Below are 22769 nucleotides of genomic sequence, written 5' to 3'. Positions count from 1 at the left end.
CTAGAGTATGATGTTGGTCATGAAGAAGTCTTATGGAAAGGATGTAGAGACTGTAGAGCAGTAATTGTTGCCATATTCTGCCACTGAATCGTGAGAAATATGCTGAAAAGAACGAAAATCTCCACTAAATTAAGGTGTATGAACTAAAATCATGAAGAGTTGATATGAAAGGATATGGAGCCTTAGCATTGTCTTATTCTGCCCTTGAGCTTCAGGAAGTAGGCTGGAAAAGGACAAATATCTCCGCTAATTTATGGTGGACAGGCTGTAGGCAACATGAGTGCAGGCTGCAAGTCCCGTCTGTTACGCAAGCGACGGAACGAGAGGGAACTGGCAGACGCTTCTTCCAGTGACTTTACAGATGATTTCCTCGATGCTGAGCCAGTCTTCAGGTAAGAATGTGTATAAAGTAAATAAATTCCAAGTTGTAGCATGTGGATTTTTTATTCCAAAAAATTTCATGCACTTTTCATCGTCGTTTGCCATTATCATCATCAGTTACTACCATAATTTTTGTCAGGTTCTCACCACATATATTGTGGATCACTGTTTGGACTGGGTCACCTCTGAACTCTCCATAAGTGATATATCAGGGCTGTAGTTAAATTACTTAATGATGTCTTTTAATGTGTTTTTGATGAGCAGTGTCCTGAAAGATCATGCTTTATCTGCGCGTTTATCTTCCACATTAGCTCCGGACCTCCCAGTCAGGTCAGGTGCGGGTAAGGGGATGGGTCTGTTATGATGTGGCAGGGGTAAACCAGCTCTGCTGTCGGGCCCTGCTGCAGATGTCACTGATTGCATTGCGCAGTTGACCCTTGTGCGGTGTGGTGCGGTGAGGATCTGTCCGTTCTCCCCTTTGGGACTAAGATGTGAATGGATGAGTAAATGGGGAGTGTGTCATCCTGTCTTGGCTACCTCCCTTTCCTTGGGGGAAGCAGCCTAGGTATATAGATAGATAGAGATAGTGTCCTGAAGTTGTAAAGTGAATTACAACAGTGTGAGATGACTCCCATCGGTATGACTGGATTTGCTGGATAGCTGCAGTTATCCAGTCCAAATTATCAGATTAAATAACTCATTTTTGTGTATTTTTTCTGTACACATTTAGTATATTTTGATTAGATTCATGTTCCTACAATACCTGTTTAAGAATGTCATCAGTGTCCTAATCCATTTTTCTGTATTGACATGGGGCATGGTGATCCTTAACATAGCTCCATACCAGTACTTGGGACATGAATCAGTGATGATGAGAAGTCCCAGGTTCTCGTATCTTCCAGTGCTATGGGAGTTACAAGGCTTCTTTTATCGCAAGTTCTCTTTCATCTTTCTCATGTCTTTGGTTTTCAGCCTTTCCCATCAGTGTGTCCCAGTGTCTGAAAGTAATGGATCTTGAGTTTGTTATTGCTTAGTTTTCACTGGAAGGGAAAGTAGTTTTTAGATCATCCAGTTTATGCATATTGGTTTATGCATGTTTGAAATGGATTACTGTAAATGACTGTTACTGTATGTGATGTACCTAGTTGTATCTGACAGAAGTGTATCACTGTTTAATATATCATGTCCAGTAAATATCACTGTTGGGAGAAAATGCTGCTGAACTTGATTGGTACCATAAGTGATAAATATTTTCAGGCTCCTGCAACCCACTTTGAGCCAAATAAAATTGTCTAGTGTTAAGTGGAATAATATTAGGGGTGTTCCAGCCATGACAGGATTATTGCTATCAGTATTTACATTCAGGCTCATGGAAGTCTCTCTTGTTTGAATAGAGTACTAGAGTTTAAGATAGCATTTTTTTCTCACTGCTTTTCTCCTTGTTATTTTTTACTATTTACACTTTTTTTTTTTTTTTTTTTAGATTGCCCAAGAAGCCACGCACAGAGAAATCATCGGGCTCTTCCAGGTCTCGCGGGAGGCCCAAGAAAACTGAGACAAAAAGTGCATCACAAGGGACGAAAAATGCTTCACAAGAGACGAGAAGTGCTTCACAAGAGATGAGAAGTGCTTCACAAGAGAGTAGTCAGCCCAAGCATTCAGTAATTCCCATTGTGGACATTGCTGATGATGATGAAAAAGAAGAAGCAAAACCCCCGAACTTGTCAGCTGAGGACACACAGCCAGATCCTGAAAAACAGGACCATCAAAAGCAAGTGGAGAGTCAAGAGGAAGTTCAAGATCATGACTTTTTGGTTGAAATTGAGAAATCCCTCTGCTCTGATGATGAAAAGCTTTGTCCCTGCTGTAAGGTGATTGTGCCGTCTGCCTTGTTCACAGAGCACTTCAGGGTATGTCTACAGCAGTTCAAGTTAACCAGGAGGGAAAGTTCAGGGCAGAAGTCTCCTCGTAAACAGTGCCTAGAGGAAGAGGAGAATGGAGGGAGAAGCCAAGGTGATAATGAGCAGGAGGAAAGTGGAGACTCAGCTCCATTGCTTCCCTGTCCTGTGTGCATGAAGGTGGGTGATTTTTATACAGTTGTTGCCGTAAATAGTGATCCATTCTGTCATCATCATCATCATCATCATCATCACTGTCACCATCATCTTCTAGACCTCTTTTTGCACCTGAAAATGGGGTGAGCGATTCATATCATCATCATCATCATCATCATCATCATCTTCATTTTTCAGGTATCCTTTTCCACCCCAAGATGGGGTGAGTCAGAGTTCAGAAAGCTAGAATAAACAGTTTGCTAGAATGAGATACCGGTACACTTCATAATGTTATATAAGATCTACTATTGTTGCTCGATCCTGCTAAAGCTTGACACAGCAGACTCGTCAACCGCAGGGAAGCAACTGCTTGTATGAGGTTGTCCTATAAGTTTCTTATACCATTGTTATTGTTGTGTCTGAGTCTTAGTGTGGCATGTATTGTGCTTTGCTGTAATGTAGGCTGTGACTGTAGAGTGGTTAGTGCATTCCATTGTGCTAAATATGAGAGGTTGGGCAGTGACTTTCATTTGTTTTTGTTGTTGTTATTGTTGTGGTTCCAGGCTCATCTGAAATGTGAAACTGATGACTGCAGGCTGAAGTTTCCCTTCTGTTGTCCACCATCATCCTTTCAGGGAGCAGGGAGGGAAATGAGGAACATTTGTAGAACCAGGAAGCTGAGCCTAGACTTAAATCCTGCAATATTGTGTCATTCATCATATTCTTGCTATTTTCAGCCAGTATGATTTAGTTTAGGGGAGACTTTTTGAACTGGAAGGGTGAGAAGTAGCTCTCATTAACCCTTTCACCCTTGACTCATATTAACAAGAACCTGGTGGATTGCAGACTGTTGCCCCTCTTTTTTCTACAGTCCAACATTCTCTGTCTAGGAGGATAGGGATGGAGTTTAGGGACATTTGTATACCTGGGCAGCACTGGTTATGTTGGTGGCACTGCTTGGTGGTGTCCCTCTTCGCCAGGATTAAGTGCTTAAGTGAGGACTGACTGTCTTGGCTGTAACAAAGTTTTTATTTACTTATTATTTTATCCATCCATCCATCCATCATCCAATCCTACGTTGCCCCATGAGGAGTGTAGGAGCCTGGGGCTAGGCAGTTGGTCCCGACATTTAAGATGAGAGTGAATTATTTTATGATGATGATTGTGGTAGGTGGGGGCACTCACCATCCACTCACTCAATGTAGTGCTGCTGTCGGGTGTCTGCCCTTTCCTCTCCTCCATCCTTCTTTCCTTCCATCCTCTTCTGTCTATCTTTCTTTCATTCTTTCCTTGTCCTTCTGCCTATGGGTGATTTTACACTCCCTCTTCTGTCTTTCTTTACTTCATTTTACTTCATTTCTTCCTCTTCCTTCTGCCTGTGGGTGACTCTACACTGAGTGACAAGCCAAATGGTTTCCAGTACACCAGGAAACCATTTACTATGCTGGGTGGTAACTATATAATCAAATTTTGACGCCTGGTGGTTTAGTGGGTAATTATTGCGCTCCAATTGGATTGAGCCGATGAAGGTTTATATCCAGGGGGTGGTTGAGGTTGATTGTTCTTGTAATGCCATTCAGGGATGAGTGAGGCTGGTCACTCTTATCTTAAATGTCGGGATCAACTGCCTAGCCCCGGGCTCCTACCCTCCTCATGGGGCAATGTAGGATTGGATGATGGGTGGATGATGATTATTATTATCATTATTTTTTTATTTTTTATTTTTTTTCAGAGCATGAGTTCAAAATTGCAGCGCATCTCCCACATTAAGAGTTGTGCCAACAGCCACAATCTCTCTGCAGAACAGTTGCTTCTGGCCTCGCGGCTCGTTGAAAAACAGGCGGAGGAACGTAATGAACTTGGCCTGCCTGTACCAGCCCAGCCAGCGGACAGAGGCAGGAAGAACACAGGGACAGAAAAGACGACGAAGGTGACTATGATCCTTAGACCACAACCACACCAAATGCATACTGTCACAGGTGGGTGTGGGTGGGAGTATTGCATCACTGTAACCCATACAAGTGGCCCCACTGGACATGGGTGGTTGTGTGTGAGAATTTGTATGGATTATAGCAATGCAGAACTCCCACCTGCACCAGTAAACAGTTGGTGTGGATGCAGCCTTAGGGTTGTACTGTATACCAGGTAGTTTTTGGAGATTTCACCTCTCAGCCATAGCAATTTATTTTGAACACTACTTCTCAGTTTCCTTTTCTTATTTACTATTGCAAACTGTGTTATTGATAATATTCAGCTTAAGGAAGACACCTTGCAGGGAAGAGGGTTAATGAAGGCAATATCTAACCCCTCCACTTTGAAAAGTCTGCCCAGAGGTGAATAAAACTGTCTGGCGAGAGCAACTGTATGTCATCTTAGCGAAGCAGTTAAATCAAAATGAGGATGGTGACTTTTATGCCCATGTTTGCCTTGTGAAAATGAAAACAGTGAGTGAATGGCACAATTAAAGTAATGAACACAGGAAATGGTCAAAAGCAGAGTGTAGGATCGACACTGTTATGGTGTTTTGCCCTCATGAAAAAGCCCTGAGGAGTGAAACATTGAAAAAAAGTTGATATTGTACAGTCATCCCTCATTTTTCAGGGCACTTACCATTGATGGCCCTGTTTTATCATAGGTGAGTAAACCATTGCAAAATACACTTTTTAGGTATATTTTTGGACAATTTAACAAAATTTTAATCAAATAATTTCAAAACACACTTCAAAGAAGTTGATTCTGAAATGTGGTGATGCTTAGGACACAACAGAGGGTTTTTAGGCCATGATTAGATGATATACCATACTGGTTGTTAAATAATTGCTGTGGTAGACCTTTTTTAAGGGTTATACAACTTTGCAAAATACATTTCTTGCAGGTGACCATGTAATGTAACCCCTGTGAAAGATGAGGGATTGTTGTACTCTGATTTTATGCCCTTCTCTTTGTATGACTGCTTTCTACACAAGTTAAGTACTTGTTTCAGAACAAGTTTTCAAGAAAAACCAGCAAGAAAGACCCAGACATGCAGATGGCTATGGCTCTCTCTCGGTCTATGGCCGAGAGGGAGGCTGAGGACAGGGCTGAGAATGAAGAGAAGCTGCTGGCACTGGGACTTGGCCACATTGTTGATGAAGATAGGAGGAAGGTGCCGGTTCTCTTGCCCTCGACTTGTTCTGGTAAGGCTGCGCTATGCCCACCCTATCTCTCTCATGATCAGGACAACTTATTTTATTTTTATTTATGGTTTTACGCCAGGTATCCCCGAAGGGCTAAGGCGTTGCCCCAGGGTAGAGGACTTTGGACTGGAGCGTGTAGCATTTTATGACCGGATGCCCTTCCTGATGTCTACCAATGATAACTGTCGTACATAAAACCATTCCCCTTTTCTGGATCCTGAACTTGGCCATTTTGATGATGAAGATAGGAATGTACCAGTACTGTTAACTTTCACTTGCATTGGCGTGGCTAAATTCTGTCCATTTTAGTCATCTTATGGCCAGTACAGCTCTAGTGTTTTATTTTTTATGTTGTGTTTATAGTGTTGGTAAGTGTGTACATGTTTGATCAGTTCCTTCACCTCTTGGACAGTAGAAGTCTCTGTCTGTCTGTCTGTCTGTCTGTCCTGTCTCTCTCTCTCTCTCTCTCTCTCTCTCTCTCTCTCTTCATTTATAGGGTTTAATTGCTGCCCCTTTTACTGGCCAAGTTGGTGTTGTATATGGATGATATTATGATTTTTGAAAGTGTAAAAGTGTTCATGTATGTCTAATGCTAGTGAATTGCTGTAGAACTGCTGGTTTTGAGAGAGAAGAGATCAGATTATTATTATTATTATTTAATTATATTTTTAAATTGTTATTGTTATTATTTTTATTGTTGTCATTTAATGCTGAGTCCAAGTACAGTAACTTCCCAGATAACGCGAGGGTTATGTTCCTGGAGAGGTCGCGTTATCTAAAAACGCATTATTTAAACATAATTTTCCCATAAGAAACAGTGGTAATATTGGGGGTTATGTTCCTGACTCTGGGAAAGTCTACCCATTTGGGAAGTTATGCTACTCTAAACTTAAAAACAACAGTATTAATTTGAAAGAAAATCCACGTTATAAAAAAAAACAGTATATTTGGGGAGAAATAAACAACATTTGAACCCTAGCTGGGCCGAAGCATTGTTTACTTCTCCCCAAATGCATACAGTACTGTTTTCGTTTTTTACGTGGATTTTCTTTCAATTTTGCCTCTTTCACGGCATTGTGAAAGTTCCTCAACATTATTAATGCATTAGTAGGTCATAGAAACAATACAGTAAAAGCAGCATTTTCATTACAGTAATTAGGTCACAAACAATAACAACACACGGAATCACTTCATCTATGCATCACTCGTCGTCTACTGCTGTCCTTCCTCACCCCGCTTCCCCACCTCCCGCCCTCCCCCACCTCCCGCTGCTCCCCCTCCTCACTCTGCTGTCCTGATATGTAAAGACTTAATTTACCATAATGAAACAGATACAATATATATGTGTTTTTTTTTCAACTGAATGAATTAAACCGTTCCCGAGACGGTCTATCAGCTCAGGACTGTCCAAGGTGCGCGCAGCTAATTTGAAAACATCACATACGTGTAAAGTTGCGTTAAATCGAGAAAACCTTGTTAGTTAAACATATCTCCTTAAATATTTGCTCGTGTTAAAACGAGAATGCGCTGTTTAAACTTGCGTTAGTTGAGAGGTTACTGTACTGTAGGCCTATGTCTTATATAATAAAGCTTCCTTACCATGTGTTTGAAATATGAGAGTCTGTGCTTATGCACAACTGTCTTTGTTGACACATCAAATTTTTTTTTTTAGTAGCATTTTTGTTGCTGTACCATCCACTCACTCAATGTAGTGCTGCTTTCGGGTGTCTGCCCTTTCCTCCATCCTTCTTTCCTTCCATCCTCTTCTGTCCTTCTTTCCTTCAGTCTTTCCTCGTCCTTCTGCCTATGGGTGACTTTACACTCTCTCTTTCGTCTTTCTTTCCTTCATTCTTTCCTCTTCCTTCTGCTTGTGGGTGACTCTACACTGAGTGACAAGCCAAATGGTTTCCTGTACACCAGGAAACCATTTACTATGCTGGGTGGTAACCATATAACCAAATTTTGGCACCTGGTGGTTTAGTGGGTAATTATTGCACTCCAATCGGATTGAGCCTTTGAAGGTTTATATCCATGGGGTGGTTGGGGTTGATTGCTTATGTAATGCCACTCAGGGATGACTGAGGCTGGTCACTCTCATCTTAAATGTCAGGACCAACTGCCTAGCCCCAGGCTCCTACGCTCTTCGTGGGGCAATGTAGGATTGGATGATGACTTACATTGGACAAATGTTTCTTTAAGATATATCTAAATCGATGGAGCTGAAACTAACATAAGACAGTAGTTCTTGAAAATATATTTCTTGAAACAGAGCCACCAAAACCAAATAGAAATAAGTCAAGAAACAGATACAAGGCAAACAGTACCTTGGCGTGTCGGACGGCTGAGGAGCGAGAGAGACTGATCAGTGAGAAGGTTGCTGCACTGCTGGCCTGTGAGGAACATCAAGAGGTTTCCAAGTGGGACTGCAATGCCTCTCTGAGAGTAAGAGGCAGACTAGCTCATTATCGTGATGAGGTGAGTGTGTGATATAGTTGTAAAGTTTCATTTCATTCATTCATTGCCAGACGCCATGTATCCCAGATGGGGTGGCCAAGGGCTTAGAGTTAATTGTTTTACAGGGAGGGGCACTAATCCTCCACCAACCCCACTTGACACGTCATGGGGGAAATAGAAGGAGTGTAAGACAGATACAGGGCGCAAATGAAACAGGAGACAGTTGAAGCAGAGAGTGTTAGGTGTAGGTTTGGTTATTTGATTGTTACAGACAAAACATTTATTTGTGGGTGTCCATCTTACAAATTCCGAGGCAGTTGGTGGGGCTCACACCCACCACGTGGAGCATCCTCCAGATGGTTGGTCAGCACTAAACTGACGCCTGCTACCAAGTAAGTTCTTGGTGATAGTTAACAGCTAGTCTTCTTGTATGAGATCTGACATACATTTATAGCATTCTGACTTATCATCATGAACCATTCTACCCCTGTTACCATTAACAGCATCAACCTGTTGTTACTATATATACAACTTGTCACCCATCATGACTGGAAGACCATTAATTCACAACCATCCACATTGCAATAGGTCAGTGTGTTTGGATCCGAAAGAAAATTGTCATAGTTACATGACAGTCACAGTCTTTTACACCTGGAGTGGCGAGGTGCATCTGAGCCCCATACGGATGAGGGTGCTTTATGGTACAATGTTAGTACAACCTGTAGTTCATGTATACAGTATATGAGTAAATACCTTTACTGCATTCTAATTATCATCAGCAGTCCTTGTGCTCCTATTGCCATTATCAGCTTTAATAGGTTTCCACATGAAACTGCATTGCCTTTTCCTAAAATAAGAGGAAGACTAGATCTTCATCAGGATGAGGTGAGTGTGCAGAATGCAGTAGTGAAAAGGTTATATGAAGTGTGTTGGTGTGGATGTATATACCTGTGAGGTGGAGCCAGGACTCCAGGATCTTGAATGATGAGTGAATAAGAATGTGATCCATTCAGATGGGCAGACTTCCCCCCCCCCCCTCTCGGTACCTTACTTTCTTCATGCTTAGGTTGGAAAAAATTTTTGGATGATGATGATGAAGATGATGGTAGTAATGATGGTGATAATGACATTGATGATGCTGACTGTGATGGTGATGATGACAGTGATGACGAGAGTGATGATGATGATGACGACGACGACGACGACAATGAGAATGATGAGTTAAAGTCTAGTAGCTTGAGTGTCTTACTGGGAAGCTGGGCAATAAGCAAAAAATACATCATTTCCCTTTACTCCCCAGACCTGTAGTGTGTGGAATGCAGCTCACAGCACTGATAAACAACCACTGGAGGACTTTTATGTGTCTGAGCTGCAGCCATACATCGAGCCCCAGAATATACCTGTTGGGGGGCTACTGAAGAGGTTGTCACAGATCCCTGGCCGACTCAACCTTACCACTGCCCTGCAGGACACTGAAGAGGAGGAGGAGAAGGAGGTAGGACACATTTTAACCCCTTCATATAGCGGACTGGTGCAGGAAAGGGATTCCTTCATGTGGTGGCACTGATATAGCCTGGAGGTGGAGCTGCCTTGCTATACAAGTGTCCCTTATCTCTCATCCTGTCCACAGAAAGCAGAGATGTTAGACTGCAGCAGAGAGGAGGAGGTAGGACACATTTAAACTTCTTCGTTTAGAGGGCAGGTGGTGGAGGGGGAGGCCTTTGTGTTGTTGCACTGATATAACCAAGTGGTGGAGTTGTCTGTTTATACAAACATCCCTCATCTCTTCACCCTGTGCCCTGAAAGAAGGACGGTAGACTGCAGCAGGAGGATCCACTGGTTTCACATCCAGATGAACCTGCAGCTACATCAACAGCATCATTCAGAAGATAGGTTCTATTTTAGTCTCCCTAACTCCAGATGATTAGATTCACTTCATGATAAACTTCCTGTATTGGAGGGGTTTAATATAGCTTTCACTACCCCATCACTGTAGGAGGATTCCCCCAAGCCTATTGAATGCCGCCCACAGCAATTAACAGCCACTGGACCACTTCACCTTCTCCAAGCTGTGGCCATACATTGAGTTGCAGAGAATAGCTAAATCCTTTTTACTGTAACTGGGCCTCAACTTGCCATCGCTGTCTTGACTGTAGAATTGTAATACCGTAGTATTTAAACACTAAAGTATGATCCTAGTCATGAAGAAGTGCTGTGGAAAGGATGTAGAGCCATGGCATTGTCTTGTGCTGCTGAGCTGTGTGAACTAAGTCACAAATGGATGAAAAGTTAGGACAAGTTAAAGTGCAGTTAAGGAGGTGACTGAAGAGGTCTGAGATTCCTGTCCGTCTAACCCAAATTTCCAAGGCTTCCAAATGTTTGAGTTTTTTTTTTTTTTTTTTTTTTCTGTTCATCCATCAATCACTTCTTGCCAGTCTTTATCTTTTACCCTTAGGTGTTTTCTTGCTGCTACTGATTCTTTTGCTTGGGGTGGAAGGCAGTTTTTGAACTAGCAAAGATAAACATAGCCTTTATTGACGTTTTTACTGCTACATTCCCTCCAGACCTTAGCACAAATTTTCTGGTCCAGCAAGAATAAAATAAAAATAAAAATGACAAAGGACTGAGCTGGCTGGATGAATTTTGTTTGGAGGAGTGTATGACCAGGGTATGGCACCTCGTTTTAATCGGACAGTTGTTGGATTGACACTGTTGGATGGATGAATGGGAAGCTACATGTGGAGCAAGTTTATACCTACGGTATCAGATGGAGCCAGGATTCCTGAAACTTGAATGGTGAGTGAATGGGAGTGTGGCCCATTCAGTTAGGCAAACTGTGATTAGTGTGTGTGTGTGTGTGTGTTTTTTTTTTTTTTTTTTTTTAAAGCTTATCGGACCCTATCTCACCACATCCTAAGAAGGTCTGGATAATAATAATAATAATAATGATGATGATGATGATATTCTTGATTTCAGGTTACCAAATCCTCGATGCTTATATTTTCAGAGCGAGGACTCAGAGTGTGAGGGAGAAGATGGTGTGGTTGACGCCTACTGCACCCAGCTGGTTCTTGCGGAACTTCTTGGCTCACAGGAGACTTTCAACATGACTGGAGAGGTGGGGGATGTGGAGTTAGAGCTGGCAGGACACCAGTCTTGTGCTGTGGAATCAAATGAGCTGGATGTGAATTGTACGTTGCAAGCTGGTCAGGGATTCTGGTCAGTGGAATCACCAGGGACTAAAGAAGAGCCACAGTCACCCATACATAACACTTGTGATGCATTGATAGGGCCTAAGTCACCATCTCAGGGTTGTAATTTGGTTGTTAATACCTGTACCCCATCTCTGACTTCTGCTACACTTGCAGATTCAGTCACCTTACCATCATCTGATCAAATATCCGGTCCTTTGCCTTTATCAGGAATAAAAATAGAATCACAGAATTTGGCTGCTGATAATACAGAAAGCAAAGGTGGCAGCCAAACTTCAGGAACAACCCCAAATGAGAGAAGCATTAAGGGGGAAAGAGAGGATAATGTAACAGAAAGCAATATTGTTGTGAGTTGTAAAGAGGACAATGATGATATAAAAGTAAGCACTGAGATTTTAGGAGCAATTCTAGATGATCAAAAAGATTGCAGTGATAGTAAAGGCAATAAGAGTGATAATATCCACTTCTCAGAAACATGCACAGATGAAAAGGGAAAATCTAGTGTTGATAATGAAAATACGTTGACTACTGCCAGTCATAAGAGAAGCCATGAGGAAATGGACTATGATGAGACTCACAGGTCACAGAAGAAACATCTGCCTGGTGATTCAGAGGGTGATAATTCAGATTGTGAAGTTGTAGAAGTATTTGTGAGTAAATCAGGAGCAGCACCAGCTACAAAGTCAACAGCCGAGTTTCACGATTCTCTTGACTTTTCTGAAAGACGAGATAAGCCCATTGATGGAGCTGATGGTGGTGGCGGTACTATCACTGGACATGCAAAAGAGTCTACAGAATCAGCATCAGAGTTTCACGATTCATTTGACCATTCTGAGAAACATGATAAGCCCAAGGGAGCTGATGATGGAGGCAGTGACAGTAAATATGACAGCACGCTCTCTGGACATGCAGAAAGGTCTGGTTCCCCTCAGATGACGATAGGGGACATGGGTAACATTTCTGGCACCTCTGATGGCTCACATGCAACAGTGGCTTTTGATAACCTGACTGACTCTCTTGCAATTGAAGCCTTTGATGAAGATAACGTTGCCGATATTTCTAGAGAGTCGGGAAATTCTACAAAGACTCAGGTTTTCAGTGCGAGTGAGAAGGCAAGTACATGTTACTTCTCTGGGGATTCTGATGCTACTCAAGCTTTTTCTGAGGAAGAGAGAGATTTTGATTCTCCTTTAAAAACAGGGAGGAAAGATTTTACAAGTTCTGTGGGTGGGAAGAAAGCAAATTTTGAAAGGAGGAACAAACAGGTTAATAAATTTGATGCCACATGTAATGAGGAAGATTCACCTCAGAAGAGATTGAAAACTGATCTTGCAAGGGAGAGAGAACACAATACACATACCCCTTTGGTAGATGTTGCTGAGGAGGATGAAAGAAATAAACGGAAATGCACCAGTCTGAGAAATAGTAAGGAGTCAGAGGTAGATTTATTGAGAGAAAATGATGATCTGCCAGTTGCTAACAGGTTGAAGGCAAGTCAGTCAGCTGTAAATAGTAAGGATGGTAATACTAGTAGTGCCCCTGGTAGTATAGGTCTTAAGGATAGTAATATTAATAGTATTCTCGGTGATTGCATAAGTATAGGTGACGAGGAAGTGGAGGGACTTTCCAAAGGGAGTGTGGATACCTCTGAAAAAACTGGTGGCAGTTTAAGTAAGGAGAGAAAAAATATAGAAAGTGAAGGTAGGCAAGGAAAAGGTGATGGAAAGAGAGGAGTGAGACAAGAAAAGAGAGGAGGGATTGGAGAGAAAGAGAAAAGCCAGCACAGAAGCAGAGAAAAAGGAGAAAGCGAAGATAAAAGTATGTGTAAGGAAGAAAGTGGTGACAGGATTGATGAAAAAAGACAAAGGAGTGAAGAGAGTACTGGAAAGATGGGGATCCCTGAAGAGAGAAACAATGATTGGATTAATGAGAAGAGAGCAGAGGAATGTAAGGCTACTGAGGGAAGACAGAGGAGGAATAGGCATGAAGAAAGGAGAGAAAGTGCAAGCTCTGAAAGCAAAACAAGCAGTGTTAACCATGGAAAAAAACATGGAAGGGGTAGTAAAAGTGGGGAAGGAAGTCAGGATGATGATGACAAGAGAATAAAAGTTGTAAGAGGAAGGGGAAAAGGCAGTGGCACAGATTCTGAGAGTGAGAAAGACACTGTTAGTAGTCAAAAAAAATGTGAAAGCATTAGTGAATGTGGGAGAAAAAGTCAGGATGATAATGGTGAGGATAAGAAAATAATACTCCCTACAGAGATGAGAAAAGATGATTGTATAGATTCAGAGAATGAGAAAGACACTATCAGCAGTGGTAAAAAACATGGAAGCATTAATGAGAATAATAGGGAAATGGAACAAGTGAAAAAATGGGGAGAGGATGCTTGGCCACAAAACAAGATTCCACAAGATCATCAGCTGAGCATGTTGAATCAGCTGAGTGGGGCCTGGGATGATTTATTTGCAAGTGGGAACCAATCTGACATTTCCATTTTAACTTCGGATGGCACAACACAGTCCACTCACTCGCTGGTCTTTCTCGCAAGGTGCCCCCAGCTGTACAAGGAAGCAGTTGATTCCAAGATGGCATTAACTTGGGATGGCGTGTCACGTGAAGCTGCTCGAGTGTTCCTGCGATATCTCTACTCGGGAACATGTGAGGTGCAGGTTAAAGAGGATCCTTTGTTGATGGATGTATTTGATTTGGCCCTTCAATATAGGTGCGGTGATCTGATCAATTTTCTTGAATCCCTGTTTAAAAATAGTACAAACACAAGAAGAGATCAGATAAGACAGGCTAGTTTAAACAGTAGTAACAGAATAGGAGATCAGAGTGGAAAGACTGTAAATATACCAGAGGAAAAAGGATCTCCAAACACTAATACAGTTAGAGGCCAAACTGGAAATACTAAAACCTTACTGGGGGAAGAAGGACATCAGAACAAGGTGGAAGAATACAAGAGCAAAGAAATTATAACTTCGCCTAAAATAATCAGCAGCATCAAAGATAATCATGAAGAACTGTGTCATCAGCTTCAGCATGGTTCTCAGTCACCAGACCTGTTTGATGTAACTGTTCCAGAGAAGAATACTAGTTTCATCTCTACCCCTTCAAGATCCCCAGCCCTGGTATCACTCATCCATTCTCCAGCAGATGAGCCTTGCCAAGCTGCTGTAGACTTTAGCTCACCTAACAAATCTCTCCCCTTGGTCCTTAATGAAAAAGCATTGCACTGCCATCTGCCTGTGCATTCACCAGAGTTTGATGTGAATGGTCAGACGAAACCTCCACATGAGGAAAACTTTTCCCTGGGAACTTGTGAGAATAAAGAACAGCCTAGAGCAAAAGATAATGAGGATGTTGGGGTGTCTAAGCTAAAGGTTTCGATGGGAACTTTTGAGAGTAAAGAAAAGCCTGGAGCAAGGAGCAGTGAGGATATAGGCATGTCCAGCCATTCAAAATCTGTGGAAGGTGAGGATGGTGAGATGGATGGCGACACGATAGATCTAACACTGAGTGACTCTGAAGCTTCCAACTGTGACATGGACAAGGATGAGGAGGGCAAAGAACCGCTGACAGATCTATGTCTTGGCTCTGATTCTCCAATCCGTCTTGAGCGGGACAGAGAAGCGACGACCTCAGATATATGCAAGACCTCAGATTTATGTCTTGGCTCTGACACCTCCATCCTCAGAGAGTCCAGTGTAGCTGATGAAAGAGATGAAGTGAGAGTAAGCCAGGCTGACAGAATTGTGCCCGAAAGCCCAGAGAGAGCAGTGTGTGAGAGATTGAGTGAAGGGCACATCAGCAGTGTTTGGGATGACTACGATGATGTCATGTGCTTTGATTCAGCTCCGGTGGAATGTTTACCTACCCCAGACAAATCTTTGCACATTGGAGAGGGTGGTGAGAAGAAATCAGGGGAGAATCTAGAACTGAAGTCTCCTGAGAAGCAAAAATCAACTACTGGTTTTGCTTCCACCCACAATTCACCAGTAGAGCAGGAATCCACTGTTAAGCTCCAATCATTGCTGACTCCTAGTACTCCCCAGCGCATCCATTCTCCAAAATCTCAGAATGCTTACTCTACTCCAAATGAGGGATTTCAGTTTGGCAGTGGAACAAGTAGCGTGGCAGGTCCTGGGGATAACACACTGGCAGAAGCAGCCGCTGAATTAGAGTGTTCCTTGGTACTGAAAGCCTTTGAGATGGATGACACATGCACAGAAGGTGATCAAAATAAGGACAAGAGTGCAAGAGCCAGAAGAAATTTAGACTGTTTTTGGAATGAGTGTGAAGTATTAGATGATAATGGTGATGCGTGCAAAGGAAAGGATGTGGGAGACAGCCGGCCATTGAGAGATGGTGATGAAAACAAGGGCAAGAATGCAAGAGGCAGAGAAAATCCTGATCTAGACCATTATACAAGTGAATGTGAAGTACTGGATGAAGGTGACATGTGTAGAGGAAAGGATATGGAAAACGTCAGGCCATCTGGTGATCCGTTCACACCTCTAGGCAAGCAGTGCAAAGCCGGCAACACAGTGACACCCATGCCTGACTACAAGACCATGACCTCTCCTCAGCTTAAGGTAGGGAGCTGCAGTTTATTTTGTAACGTAAATGCTTTAGTTGGATGTATTTTTCATTGTAATAAGGCTGCCATCAGGCAGTTTTATTCAGTGTCAAAAAATATAGTAGTGAAGAGGTTCGTGAAAACTATACCTAACCTGTCTAGATTAAAAAGACTCTCCTAAGCTAGATAAATATCTGAAGGTAACAGAAATAAACTGAAAAATACATTATTGGGCTCATTTTTAAGAACTTGGTCTTATATAATATACTGTATAATCCCCAAAACTCTAGTATTCTCCGTGCACAAAGCAAAAATGTGAGGAATGGAATAAGCATTTGTGTAATATGCCTGCTTTACTTGGAGTCTTTGATAATGAAATGCCGTATTGATTGATGAACAGTACTGCACAATTATAAAGTATTTTACTCCAGTGCTTATATTGGAATAGTGTAGACAGATTATTGGAGCAATTGCTTATTAGTTTATAGACTAATTTAATGTAGTTTCAAGTGGATAGAGTGTAATTGTGGATGTGTATTCCCTTGAGGTGGAGTCAGGATTCCAGGGGATTGGATGATGGGTGAATGAGAGTGTGGCCCATTCAGTTCAGTAGATTTTTGATTAGTTCTATAAGGTTCTTTCTTGCCCTGTGGACCCTACCTAACCATACCCCTAGTGGGAAAAGAGAACTGAATGATGATGATGATGATGATGATGGTGATGATGATGGTGATGGTGATGGTAAGCATATACGGGATTTGAGTACTGAGTGAATGAGAGTATGGTTCGCTCAGGTGTGCAGGCTTTGTGTAAGTTCCTCTTGTCAGGTTTTTGCTTGCTCTGTGGACCTTACCTCATCCCATTCTTTGGTGGGAAAAGAGGTCTGGATGATGATGATTATGATGATGTTGATGATGATAATGATAATGATGTATAATTATTGCAACAACTGTACTTAATGATGACCCACAGAAAGAGCTTCAGAAATATGGTGTTCGTACTATTGGGCGACGGAAGGCGGTGGTGTTGCTCCAGCACCTATACGACCAGACACACCCTCTGGTGACCGACAGCGAGGCAGACACCACATTTACAGACACACCTCAACACAAGCCCTCGTGTGCTGACCCACGTAAGTCTGGGTTGCTGTTGTCATTGCTCCTAACCTCAGTCTGTCTGGCTGAGCAGGTAAGCATTTGTTTCTTTGGGACTGTTCTATAAGCACAGTCCTGGTGTACATTGTAGCTCCCCGTTTTCAATCCGTAAGACTGCTTAAGTAAAGGAATATTATAATCTGGTTCTGTTTTCTTAATTTTTATTTGCTTGTATTTGGATCCAGCCTCACCCTACTTGAGGAGCCCCGTGGAGTACCTCAGAATATGTTAAATTACTGAGAAACTGGAGGTTAGACAACAAATTTTTTATCCATCCCTACGTCAAGTGGGGTTGGTGGAGGATTAGTGCCCCTCCCTGTAAAACAATTAACTCTAAGCCCTTGGCCACCCTGTCTGGGATACATGGCGTCTGGCAATGAATGGGATGATGATCTTTGTAGTTCCTCCACAGAGCAGTGACATAAAAATAATAGGCTGTCTGTGGAGGACCTCCAACTGCGCCATGTGTCTAAAATTTCGTGTTCTATCTCCTGTTTTCTCTATTTCAATATTGACACTTCTGAGTTGCTTCGTCTGTTTGTTCATTCATTCATTTAAAAAGCTTGCAACTTGCTTGCATGCATCAGTCTTGATGATGGCAGCCCTCCATGCTGCTCGATCTCTAGCAGCCTCGCTATTTAGTTCCTTATCCCTGAGGTCACAATTTATGACCTCATGGTGCTCCTGATTTGTAAGTGGCAGGAAAAAATACAGCTATGATGACTCTGGGTCTTGATGCCTAGTTTCAGTACAGTATCTATAGCATTTTGGGTTAACAGAAGAGGAATTCCGGTATTGGGACAGACCTGTTAATCATAGTACCATATGTGTATCTGAAAGTTATACCGTTACAAAATTAAAATGGAGCTGGATGGACTCTAAGGGTCTCATCTGAGGAGTGGTTGGGGTTTCTTGCAAACATAATGCCACTCATGGGCTAGTGAGGCTGGTCACTTACCTTGTTATGATTAGGTAGCCTAGCTCTGGGCCCTTATGCCCCTGTTGATATGGAGCAAACTGGGACAGGATGATGATGATAATGATGATGAGATGATGAAGTAGTAGTAGTACACTAACCAAAGTTTGTGATGATGATAGCAGTGTTACAGTAATAATAATGTACTTTGCTTAGCTTCATTTTATACTGACAGGTATACTGCTCTTACCCTAACTTGGCCTAATAATGTCATCTCTCCATCTCTAATTCTGAGTTTTAGCAATAGATGATCGCTAGAATTTAATGCTGGTCATGAAGTAGTGTGGAAAGGATGTAGAGCCTTAGTATTGTCTTTTCTGCCTCTGAGCTAAAAGCTGCAAAAGGACAAATATCTGTGCCAAGTTAGCATAAAAACAGTGTAGTCTCATGCCTTTATTGTGATAAGCTTTAATTCTTAACTGACAGCTAACAAGAGAGTTCAGGCTCCAGCAGAGAACAGAGGAGATGGTTTTTCAGCAAAGAGCCCATCAGTTTCCACAAGTGAAGAACTGGAAGGCAGGAGCAAGAGGAGAAAATTAACAGGAGATGGAGTCGAAGGAAAAGGGGGAAAGACAGCAGAGGAGCAGGGCATCAGAGGGAAAGGAAGAGGTAGGAGAGGAGGAAAAGTAAGAGGGAGAGACACAGAGAGAGCTGGAGAGCCAGTTGATGAAAATATTGGGAGAGAAAAGTCATCAGCAGCAGGAAGGGGAAGTAGGGGAACAGGAAAGTCAGCATCAGCAGGTGAACGGAAAACCAAAAGGGTACATGCAGGGACATCAAGAGCCACGAAGTCCAGCGAGTCTCCAGATGTGGATGATGAGAGTGACCAGCTGAACTCCTCTCAGACGTCAACAACAAGGTGTGTGTTTGTCAGGCCATGTTCACACCAAATGAGAGTATGCCTATCTTAAAAGGCTTGAGTGCCACCTGAGACCATGAAATGTTTTTTCATATTAAATACTATTTTCTTCCCTCCTCGATCCCATGGTTTGGTTAGAAGGGCATAACAATATTTGAAATTTGACCAAAAATCAACCCTCAGCCTTAATTAATAACAGAGATTCTACTGACAGAATACTGCTGAACTTTGAAGGCAGTTTCTGACTAATTAATGCTTCGGTGCTTGATCCCCTTAAAATGTGCATACCCTTAAATGCTTGCTGATGTGGTTGTGTGTGTGTTCGTGGTGGGAGTTTTGCATCAGTGTAACCTATACTAGTGGCGCCAGTGAACAAGTGCAGGTACTGCTATGAATTACACTGGTGCAGAACTCCCACCTGCACCATCAAGCATTGGATGTGGATGTTGTCTTACTCCTAATCTTTACCAGAACCTAACATCTCTTCTCATTTATGGTGGTTATATGTAGTAATCTAATGAGATGACGTCAGAGTATTAACAGATTTTAGTGGGGTTAGGTAAGAGTTCAGTTAGATAGTGAACTACTGTATGTGATTAGCTTTTTTATATAAGTGTTGAGGTGCTGGAGAGGCACCTGTTCATGTGTTGGCACTGATATGACTGGGCAGTTCCACTTCCTGGTTGTACAAACATCCCTCATTTCCCTCCCTGACCCCCGAAAAGAGGAAGGTGGCTTGCAGGAGAAGGGTAACTTGACCCAGTAGTTCATCAGGTTCATATTACAGATGAACCTGGGAATACAACTACTATACTGCTTCTTCATATCAGTATAGTACCGTTTATAAAGGCTCCAGCATGTTTTCACGCATAGGCCTTTGTCACTGAATGGCGGCTCTCCACACTGCTTGATCTCTGGCAGCGTCCTAATTCATTCTCTTTTCCCAGAGGTCACACTCTGTGGCCTTGTCCCAGATCTTTTTTGATCTTCGTTTCACATTCCTACACTCGACATTCACACCTCTTATCTTCCATACCCAGTTGTCATTCTCCATCCTTTCAACATGCTCAGACCATCTCAATCTACCCTTCCTCATCAGAACACCAGTACATTCAAGTCCCATCTGCCTCAACTGGTGCAGCGTATAAGTGTAGAATTAATCTGTTTTACAGCAGGACATCACTAGGAGGGCATTTAGTTCTGGATATCACACGGTAATTTTATTCACCTAAAAAGAGGTACTTGGCACCTTACAAAGGGTGAAAGGTTGTATTGTTTTTGTTATCGTTGTCATTGCCGTAGAAAATTTTACTTAACTTTAAAACTAGTGGCAGTGTCTGGGTGCGAAAATAGTATCTGCGCATGATTAGGCCTCTGAGGTGGAGCCAGGATTCTAGGAGTTCTCTAAGTTGAATTGTCTTAAAAAAAAAAAAAATTCCTTGGGTTTGAAGGAGTTAATGAAGTGTGAGCAAGAGAGAATAGGTATCATTGCGTCATTGTGTAGTAATTTAGTGCTGATATAATTTATGGCATTTCTTTCAGCACTGAGAGCTCTGAGTTGGAGTGCTTTGAGGAGTCTTATGCTGCAGATGTGGCAAATGAGTGTATCACATCCACTCAGCAAGGTATAGTATACAAAGAAACCCTTAGTAACACTGGTACACATACAGCAAAGCATACTCCCCACCCTGAGCTCTTAGCACCAATAGTGGTAGTAGTTACAGCCCAGGCTCATCTGAATGTGAACCTGGTGGACTGTGGAATGAAGCTCCCCTCCTGCTCCAGCTCACCAGGCTTTCAGGGAATTGGGAGGGAGTTGAGGGACTTTGTATAAGCAGGCAGTGGAGCAGCTGCATGAAGGCTCTCCTTTCTAATGCCCCCTTAGCAGTATGCCCACAGTAGTCAGGAGCAAACAGTTGTGTCTCTATAAAGGAAGATGCTAAAATGTTATGGAGCTTGCTGTTGTCAGAGGGAAGAAGGGGGGGGGGGACAGAGGAAGAATTAGTTGGGGTAAGAATGAGACTTCTTTTCTAGTTTTCAGAATTATCCCATAGTCTGACTACATCTGGCCATGACCTTGGCTGAAATGCATTGGGGATCTTTGTTAAGTGAAAAAAAAAAAAAAAAAGTTTACCTTAAAGCCAACCCTGGTATACAATCAGGTTATGTTCCTTGAAAACCAGTTGAAGAACAATTGACTGTATGTTGAATGCAGGGATCGTAGCAGTGAAATGAGTGAAGTCAGTCATCATATATTGGAAAAAGATCTTTTGTAGAGGGTTGTAAAGATCATACAAATGAAAATGACAAGTGTATAATGATGGTAAAATGCTAAGATTGTGTACATGAACGATAACAGTCAATCGTATAGTGAGGTTGGCTTGAATTTCCACCACACAAAACACATTGCCCTTCACCTGTTGCAGTGAGCCTGGTGAATCAAGTCTTGGAATTCATCAAGTCTGACCCTGAGCTGCACCAGAAGGTTCTCCTCTACCAGCCATTCTTCATTGAGGAGTTGCGTTCTGCTCTCAAGGCCAATGGGGTTAAATGCAAGATGAATTCACTAATGGATGTGCTTGATGAACAGGTTGGTTGCCTAGTGATATGATTTTTTTTTTTTTTAGGTCATCTTTCAGTAATAAATTTTCATCACCAACCATTCTTCATCAGGGAGTTGCATTATGTTCTTAAGGACAGTGAGGTTAAATGTAAGTTGAATTCACTGAAAGACATGCTTGATGAACAGGTTGGTTGGCTGGTGGCTCAATTTTTTTTTTTTTTTTCTTTTTTTTAATACTCATCATTTCAGTAACATCTTTTCATTGCCAACCATTCTTCATCAAGGAGCTCCATTATGCTCTCCAGGCCAGTAGGGGTAAATTAAAGGTGAATTTAATGATGGGCATCCTTGATGAACAGGTCATTTGGCTGGTGAAGTAAGTTTTTCTTGTATACTGATTATTTCAGTAATACCTTTTCATTACCAACTATTCTTCACTGAGGCACCCCATTCTGCTCTCAAAATCTTTGGGGTTAAATGCAACTTGGATTCACTGACAGGCATGCTTGATTAACAGATTAGCTGCCCAGGGACTTAAACTTATTACATATACTGTACTTATCTGTTCAGTAATGACTTTCCTTATCAACCAGTAAAAGCATGAGATAGCAGATGTTCCTTTTTGAAGACCCAGCAATCCTGTTTCATTGTTTCAGTGCATCACCTTCCGAACTCAGCCTGGTCAGAGGAACAGACAGAGGACAAGGAGATCTCCCCAAAAGAGGAAGGTGAAATCTCCATCCAAATCGAAAAAGCAACCCAGTCGTGAAGAAGAAGAGCTCACTTGATACAAGAAGACAATATGGGTAACAATTAATAGAGAACACTATTGTGTTAAAATTTACATGTGCTGTGTACCTTATCATATCACATCACACTTACTCACCTCATGCACATCACTTACGTAACACCAACAATTCTTGAGCATAACTTCATTAAAACAGCTCTGAGAGTGCCTGGCTGACATGGCTGGCTTCCTGCATTCCATGGAGTTCAGTTCCTTATCAGATGAGAGCCACAATGAAAACAACAGTAATCTTATATTTATCATTATCAGTTTTTTACATTCTTTTCCATGGTTCCATATGCAAGTCATAATTGACATTACAGCAGTTTTCCAAGCTGTCTAATGCCTTAATACCTCTCAAGCTAAGCCTGTCACCCATAGGTTTATTTCATAATATTTTCTTAGGAAGGCCTGTGTTCTTCCACTTTCATGCTCATGTGTTTTGTAATAAAGGCAGTTGCATTCCCCTGTCCACATGTTTGAACCACCTGAGCCTACACCAGTGTTTGTAAGGCTGGAGGCCATAGGCAGTGGAAAGTACATATTTAAAAAGTTAGAATGATAGTTCCAGAAT

The 22769-nt window shown here is 42.1% G+C and overlaps 1 protein-coding gene across 1 annotated transcript; it reads left to right on the top strand.

The window, feature by feature from the left end:
- The first annotated feature begins 276 nt into the window (after positions 1 to 276).
- On the top strand, positions 277 to 22196 carry LOC145394862 (uncharacterized). The gene is made up of 14 exons (XM_080268644.1): positions 277 to 392; positions 1865 to 2459; positions 4168 to 4365; positions 5425 to 5611; positions 7881 to 8086; positions 9366 to 9560; positions 11079 to 11256; positions 11434 to 12771; positions 13537 to 15872; positions 16829 to 16988; positions 18413 to 18845; positions 20388 to 20470; positions 21272 to 21435; positions 22065 to 22196. The coding sequence occupies exons 1-14, from the start codon at positions 277 to 279 to the stop codon at positions 22194 to 22196; spliced, it is 6321 nt and encodes a 2106-aa protein (XP_080124770.1).
- Positions 22197 to 22769: the final 573 nt, after the last annotated feature.

The sequence above is a fragment of the Coenobita brevimanus genome, chromosome 4, assembly GCF_032717465.1.
Source record: "Coenobita brevimanus isolate Jiangsu-jjx chromosome 4, ASM3271746v2, whole genome shotgun sequence".
NCBI lineage: Eukaryota > Metazoa > Arthropoda > Malacostraca > Decapoda > Coenobitidae > Coenobita > Coenobita brevimanus.
The sequence above is the reverse complement of the archived record's forward strand: the minus strand, read 5'-3'. Positions and strand labels throughout refer to the sequence as shown.

Coding starts and splice junctions, on each gene's coding strand:
- LOC145394862 (XM_080268644.1), top strand. CDS start 277: ATGAGTGCAGGCTGCAAGTCCCGTCTGTTACGCAAGCGACGGAACGAG. Junction 9,561..11,078: donor AAGAGGAGGAGGAGAAGGAG/GTAGGACACATT, acceptor TTTCAGAGCGAG/GACTCAGAGTGTGAGGGAGA. Junction 12,772..13,536: donor TGCTAACAGGTTGAAGGCAA/GTCAGTCAGCTG, acceptor TACTCCCTACAG/AGATGAGAAAAGATGATTGT.